The sequence below is a fragment of the Limulus polyphemus genome, unplaced genomic scaffold (genome assembly GCF_000517525.1).
Source record: "Limulus polyphemus unplaced genomic scaffold, Limulus_polyphemus-2.1.2 Scaffold2290, whole genome shotgun sequence".
NCBI classification, from domain to species: domain Eukaryota; kingdom Metazoa; phylum Arthropoda; class Merostomata; order Xiphosura; family Limulidae; genus Limulus; species Limulus polyphemus.
The window spans coordinates 166,493-174,529 of record NW_013667900.1 but is presented as its reverse complement, the minus strand read 5'-3'; the positions used below and the strand labels follow the sequence as shown (position 1 = coordinate 174,529).

At 33.8% G+C, this 8,037-nt stretch overlaps 1 protein-coding gene across 1 annotated transcript in view; it reads left to right on the top strand.

The window, feature by feature from the left end:
- The first annotated feature begins 1,202 nt into the window (after positions 1–1,202).
- LOC106466529 overlaps positions 1,203–8,037 on the top strand; it is an 8,891-nt gene continuing 2,056 nt past the window's right edge. The window contains exons 1-3 of the mRNA XM_022394556.1: positions 1,203–1,343; positions 3,537–3,584; positions 4,428–4,661. Coding sequence (XP_022250264.1) covers positions 1,214–1,343; positions 3,537–3,584; positions 4,428–4,661 — 412 coding nt within the window. The 5' untranslated portion in view covers positions 1,203–1,213. The remainder of the gene's footprint in view (positions 1,344–3,536; positions 3,585–4,427; positions 4,662–8,037) is intronic.

Below are 8,037 nucleotides of genomic sequence, written 5' to 3'. Positions count from 1 at the left end.
AAGAAAGTTACAGAAAATTAAAATAAGAGTACAGAAAATTAAAATAAGACCACAAAGAAGGTTACAGAAAATTAAAATAAGAGTACAGAAAATTAAAATAAGACCACAAAGAAAGTTACAGAAAATTAAAATAAGACCACGAAGAAAGTTACAGAAAATTAAAATAAGACCACGAAGAAAGTTACAGAAAATTAAAATAAGACCAAGAAGAAAGTTACAGAAAATTAAAATAAGACCAAGAAGAAAGTTACAGAAAATTAAAATAAGACCACGAAGATAGTTACAGAAAATTAAAATAAGACCACGAAGAAAGTTACAGAAAATTAAAATAAGACCACGAAGAAAGTTACAGAAAATCAAAATAAGACCACGAAGAATGTTACAGAAAATTAAAATAAGACCACGAAGAAAGTTACAGAAAATTAAAATAAGACCACGAAGAAAGTTACAGAAAATCAAAATAAGTAGCCCTAACTAAACTAAAGCAAAAACTTACACAAGTTCCAGTGTTAATTTATCTCTTTATCGAATATAAACAGTACTTAATAAAGGCTTAACTAATGCTAGGCCTAAGACTGTATTTAAAGACGTACTGTTGCAATAAAGTTAGTAATTTAACAGCAAATGTTTTGCGGATCTTTGCTAGTGTTAAATAATATAAAACTGTTTTAACATAATTTTAGTGCATGCTTAATACCTGCTATTGTTCAAACATGAACAACAGTTGGCATAAAGTACTTTATTTTATTTAAAATAAACGATTAATATTGTGCAGAAGATACCACCTAGCGATCAAATTGAAAACTAGTGGCTTTTTCTAATCTACCGTATAACATTTCGTGGCGCTTTATATGTAACACATTATTTAATTATTGGGGTAACTGTGCATCTAATAACAATGTTTAGCTGATTTTGATAAAACTAGATAAGTAATCAGGTACGTTCACAGTCTTAACTGAAATTATTATTTAGTCACAAGAGGCATCAGAATATCTCGAGAAAATTAATCGATATGGCCATCAAATTTCAATACTCTTACGGTTAATTAGACTATAAAGTTCTAATTATTTTTGCTGATAATAACCCATTGACACCGGTAATAGATATATTTTACCTATGAGTGTGATAAAATACTTTTGATTATTTCATTTGATAGTGTTTTACAGAAGTTGCTTCTCAATCTTGAACCTCGTTCCAGGTATTTGGCGGTAACATGGACAAAAATACTGAAAGGCGACACTACTTCAACCAAGTTTTTGTTGCTCGTTATGTCCGAATACATCCTACAGCGTGGAATAAACGATCAAGCATGAGAGTTGGTCTTATTGGATGTCCTCATAAAGGTGTGGTGCTGTTATTTCTTCATATATATATTTCGTACCATTAGTCTCGAAGAGTAATGATGTGCAATATGTAGAAACATTTCTACTTTAAATTAGTAAGCTATACAGAATATTCTGCTTTTTTTTTCTTACCCCTAAAGCCCCCCAGTAGCTAAGCGACAGGTCTGAAGGCTTATAACATTAAAAACCGAGTTTTGATATCCGTTGTGGGCACAGATAGCCCATTGTGTAGCTTTAGGCCTAACTACAAACAAACAAAGACTACCCCGAAAAAAACAACAACAAAAACAAATACACTTTCTCTTTCTTTTTTTTTTTTTGCCACAGCGTGATTGTTTGAATTTCGAACCCATACCTGTTTGTATAATACCTTTAAAAATGTTGAATATATTTTAATGGCTTATATGTAAAGCGGTTTCAAAGGGGTCTCTCTCTTCTTTTTTTTTTTTTTTTGTTAACCTTTGTATGAGTGGTCATTCAAGAATCATTTATTCTCAACAGCAATAATTACCAGCAAAATATTGAAACTTCTTCAGCGTAAAACTACAGATGATAAACATTTTATACACATTCAAAGGATTTAAGGATATGAATATCTAATAGTATGTTTGTTTGAAGTTAAGCACAAAGCTACACAATGGGCTATCTGTGCTCTGCCCACCACGGATATCTAAATCCGGTTTATAGCGTTATAAGTTCGCGGAAATGTTTCATAGAAATATAATTCTAAATGTACGTATCGAAAGATTATTTCTGTGAGTTCTGTGATTCCATTTATTAAAAGCTGCTTGAAAACAATTTAGTACAAATATTTTTTGTATTCAAGTATTAAAAAACTTGAACACTTATAACACTAAAATTCTGGGTTTGATTCCCATGATAGAAACAGCGCAGGTTGTCCATTGCCCATTCAAATAGTGATTAAATACATGATAAGGTAGCTATTGGTTAAATTAAATTTCCTGTCAAAGTTAATTTTTCTTGATTACATAGGCCTGCGATGGTTTTATTGTCTTGAAATTTTTACATGTTCTACAGTAATTCCTGTGCGCTGAATCCGAAAAATGATATCCATTTTTCTCCATCACGTACAGATTTTTCACAAAACGTTATATGTACTTTTACATAAGTGAATAAGTTTCTTTTAAATCGGGTAACATTTTGCTATGCTTAAAATGTTGACAACCACTGACTATAGATTTCTCTAGACCAATCGCGACGTGAAAGTCTTATCGATCGTTCTAGAACCCTCGAGAAACACACATAATAATAAAAAAATTGTATTGTGGTAAACGAATAATAATTTGATCTAAGTAAGAGTTGTTTTTTCTTCCCGATTTGTAAAAATTCCTTACATATTAGAAAAAAATTAATATTATTTCCGAACTCTGCGTAGCTGAATTATGGAAAATCTGTTATTAAAACCAAAACAACTTTTATGAAGTTTAAATTCGAAGGCCATGTTTTATTAAACAAGTCTGTTCATGGCCAGGTGGTTAGGGCGTTCGACTCGTAATTTGAGGGTCGCGGGTTCGAATCCCCGCTCCAAACAAAACTGCTCGCCCTTTCAGCCGTGGAGGCGTTATAATGTTACGGTCAATCCCACTATTCGTTGGTAAAAGAGTAGCCCAAGAGATGGCGGTGGGTGGAAATGACCAGCTGCCTTCCTTTTAGTCTTACACTGCTAAATTAGGGACGGCTAGCGATAAAACCTAGAGGAAGATGGAATTTGTAATTTGCTTAAAGTGAGTTAGTAAGTAGAAAAAGGGCTGAGCCAAGGACTACACCAAAGATACGCTACATTTCCAGTACCCCTTCCTCATATACATAAATGATGTCATTCCTTTGTAATTGCACCCTCCCCCACAACCCTAAAAGTATTGTTAATTCTTAATGTATTTGAAAAATAAAATAAAGCTAGTTTTATATTATTCTATTTTGAATATTAATATTTGCTATTCTGAGAGTATTATTAATTTTCATATTTGCCATAGGACTAAACATGGTGATACAGGACAGCGCAAACGAAATTTGCGTTCCAGTTTTGTTTGCGCAAAGAAACGTGTTTTTTTTTTTCCAATTCATTTACAAAGCTGAGACAGTTTTAACGACTTGTAGTCACTATTGTGATCCCAAATGTTCATGAATTATCAACAGATGAACGTATTAATCTTCTGTTTCTTCAAATTACAGGTGACTGTGGGCAAAGATTCTTCCGCGTATATGAGGATTCAGAATGTGGTAATTATACTTAATGCTTGTTTTTTTTGTAAAAATATAAAGTATCTGTGTGAGTGTGACAAAAATAAGAATATTCTTTACTTCTTAAGTATTTATTATAGTGCATGAATAACTTCTGCTTGTTTGAAGTTAATCACAAAGCTACACAATGGGCTATCTGTGCTCTGTCCATCACGGGTATCGAAACCCGGTTTCTAGAGTTGTAAGTCCGCAGACATACCGCTCACTTCTGCACAGTTTATTTATTGATCTTGTTTTTCCTCACGTGTGAGCCCCCCAGTGGCCCATTGTGTAGCTTTGTGCTTAATTCCAAACAAACAAACAAATCCTCACGTGTTAATTCATCTAAGTTGAATAATATAGTCTTTAGTGCCAGGGTCGGGTGTAGCTTTATGGTTAGCGTGCTCCCGATTGTGAATCCAAGGATTCATGGTTCGCGAGCTATACTCAGAAAAATGCACTCCAGGCTTTGGGGCCATGAAATATTTCAAATCTCATTATTTGGTAGTCCGAGAGTTAGCGGTGGGTACTGTTGACTGACTGTCTTCCCTCTAATGTATCAGTTCAAAATTAGAAAAGCGACTAGTGTAAATAGCCCTTGTTTACTCAAAAAGATAAAACTAATAATACCGAATCTATAAATTCAGAATATTCCTCCTTTTACAAATCAACTTGTGTAGCGCCTAAAAATAAAAACTACTCTGGGTCTAGTCGGTTGTTGGAATAGATAGAATCTATAGGGTATAAAAAACTCGATTTGCTAACGAATTTATTCATTTTTGTTATCTTATATCTGTTTATTAGTATTTGTTATCAACCCGAAACGAATTAACTGTTTCATAGTGGAAAACCTGGCTTATAAAAGGAAGACTTGGATAAATGATAAGCGTCAAAGCTGGGCGGAGTGGAAATATGGTCACTCATCATTGGCTGTGGATGGTGACCTGGACACGCAACTTGAGAAGTGTGCCATTTTGGACAATTACTACGTCGACAAGCCAGTCTGGATGGTGGACTTAGGAAACAAAAGGATGGTCAGAGGTGTGATAGTAGTCACTTGGCAAGGCAAGGGTCAAGGTAATATCAAAGTCAGGAAATGTGTAGTTCAGATATTTTTGAAAATATCTAATAACCAGATCGTGAAGATGAGATTATCATGACAAAAATATATATATACGTTTAAAGGAGTAATATTTGTGTTGTAATTATTGAAAGGAGTTGATAATCAAGTCAGAATACGTGAAAATCTGTTGAAGTTACTGTTAAAAGTATGATAATCAAATTAAGAAAGTGTGAAGTTTAGGTTTTGAAACATTTGGTAATCAAGTTACAAAATGTGAAGTTTAAATTACATTTTTTAGGTTTGAAGTTTAAGAAATACTTTATTTATGTTAATCGAGTTAGAAGTTGTGAAGTTTCAATAATTGCTTAAATGCGTAAAAATCAAGATTGAAGCTCTGAAGTTTAAGTAATTTTGAAAAATGTGGTAAATAAATCAGTAAATGTTACTTAAGGGTGTGATAAAGGTAAGTTTAAGTAATTATCGTAAAATATGAAAATCAAATTAAAATATATGGAAATTAAATAATTGTTTATAATACATAATATTTAGTAGGATTCCGAAACTCATACTTTAAACATTTTGAAATACAATTATTAGAAAAATAGAAGCAAAAATAGCAGAAGAATGAAAAAGCAAAGTTGAAGAAAGAACCAAATGCCTGAAAGAGAAATTGAAAAATGCGGATGAAACTTTCGAGTTGAGTTTTCAGCTCGAGATTAAGAACTTTAAAAAGGGGTCAAACGTTAAAATAATCTTAATATGTAGACCACATTGAAAGATGTTGATTCCTGAATAATGTTGAAGAAAAAATGGTCATGACACAGCATATGTTTGATGCATAAAGTTCTATTGAAACCATTTAAAAAACACAGATATCAAGATTTAAAAGGAGATACAAATTATAAAATTAACAGTAATATGTAAAGCAAGATAAAGAGTGTGACAAACAAGATTCGTGATTAGACAGCGTATTATTCTTTGGAAACCAACCAGAACCCAAAGATGTCAACTAAGAGTTATTACACTTGTGTCACCTGGAACCTCAGAAGCGAAATGGATTACATGTAACACATCAATATTACACTGGTATTTTTCAAAATCTGTCATGACTGTCACAATTTCTGATATTAAAGGAACTGCAAAATTTCTTTGACGTTCTCAACTTTTAGAAAGACTGAGAGAGAAGCCTATTAAATTGCAATTAAAACATTTTTTGCCATGTACTTTACTTCTTCCAGTCCGAGTTCACAGTTATCTAATTAATTTCTGAGTTATTCTAGATCTCCATCAGAGAGATATGATACTTCTACACTACTTAATCTGATAATTTTTAGATGTTGCTTTTAGTTGTTTATTTACGACTTTAATTGATTCAAGTGCCATCACTATCTACACAGCTTCCTTTAAAGATGAACACCTACTTTGCTTTAGTCTATTTCACATATCCTCAACCGCTATGGCATCAACGAATTGCCAATGAAATTTGCCAAGAAATCCATCATTTCACGTGAAGCATCAGAATAAGATAACTTAACAAGCTTTCCCGGCCCGGCATGGCCAGGTGGTTAAGGCGCTCGACTCGCAATCTGAGGGTCGCGGGTTCGAACCCCCGTCACACCAAACATGCTCGTCCTTTCAAAGAGGGAAGGCAGTCAAGTGGGTTGCATCCTTGACGTAAGAAACAGCTTTAGAAACGATGGCAGAGCAAGATCTGCCATCGGCTCAACGGTCCGCAAGGACTATGAGAAAAACAACAACAACAAAAACAAGCTTTCCCACATCCTAAACAAGTTTGGCTAAGGTCTTGCCCTTCACTCTTACTCTTCTTCTAAACTTTCTTCTGATGTAGCATTCCAAATCTGTTTTATAAAGCAGCAACTAACGCCTGAAAATCGTTACTTTTCTCAGCTGGAAGATGGCATGGTGTTGTTAAGATTGGTCCCTTGAAGTAGTCAGAAAAGTTAAAGGCTTGTTTTTTATACTCCACCCATTCACGTTGACAATTTGAAATGCCTTTCATGGTACCTTTCCATCATAGTCTGTTGGATTGTCGATGTTGTTATTGGCTTGCTAAATTACATAAATGAGATAATGGTATAGCTGGAGTAGTTATTGATGATTCAGCATTATTGATAACAGATGCCGAACAAATGGATTCTCCTATTTCATACTGCATAGTTAATGGCGTGTTTGAGGTTGGAATTCTTGAGCAAATGTGAAGAGAGGGGTGCTGGTTTAATCCTTGCATTTGGTAGCTCAACTACTAAATGTTTTATCCTGGTGTTGATGTTGATCTTGTTCTTATAATCCTTCTGTACATTTCTGGTGGGTTCCTTAATCGTGTCCCCAAGTGGCACATCGGTTTGTCTATGGACTTACAACGTTAGAAACCAGGTTTCGATACCCGTGGTAGGCAAAGCACAGACAGCCCCTTGTGTATCTTTGTACTTAATTTCGAACAAACAAACAATCTTTAACCATTTTGCTATTATTTTTTTCGTACATTTCTTGTGACTTGTTATTGTAATCTTTCTGTACTTCATAGACTTTTTTTATATAGCATGTTAATTTTATTGAAATAATTTTTCGTACCTCTCCTTTGACGTTTTAAATTTCAACCTGTATATTTTCTATAGCTTCTTAGACCTTGTCTTCGATTAATTGATTTTCGTTCATAACTTTCCTGTTAATCTTATGGTTTGTTCCTGCAATTCCTCTCTTAACTTCCTGTCTTTTCTTTTAGTGATATGTCTTTTTCTTCAAGATCTTTTAATTTTCTGTAACTTTCTTCGTGTTAACTTTATCGTACTTAATACTATCAGTGAATAAACTTACAATGTTGTTCTACGACCAACTGGAAAAATCTGAATTTCTCCTTTTTTACTTGATAATTCTGAAAGTTATTGAATGCTAAAGTTTACGGAAAAAAGACTAGCTTTGGAGAGGCTTATACAAGACAATGTAAAACTAACCAGCAGTTTGCTATCGTTAATTTCGAACCCTACTATCAGTTCAAAATTTGGAACGGCTTTGCGCAGATAGCCCTTGTATAGCTTTGTGCGAAACTCTAAACAAACAGATGACTTTAAGGATCTTTGCGACATTGTTCACAAGCGATGTCCCTTTGGATTCTTAACTTTCTAAGCTGAGTTTGACAAGTAGGCTCATTTGTTTAAGTTCACTTGCATAAAGTTTAGACGGTCGTTAATCCAAATTCAGTTCCTTCTTTGCTCTAGAGAGTGTTAGAAAGATTTAGAGAGAGAGAGAGAAGAGAATACGAATTTGACGGTATTACGGAGAGACAGAAAGATTATTTGTTTGTTTGTTTTTGAATTTCGCGCAAAGCTACACGCGGGCTATCTGCGCTAGCCGTCCCTAATTTAGCAGTGT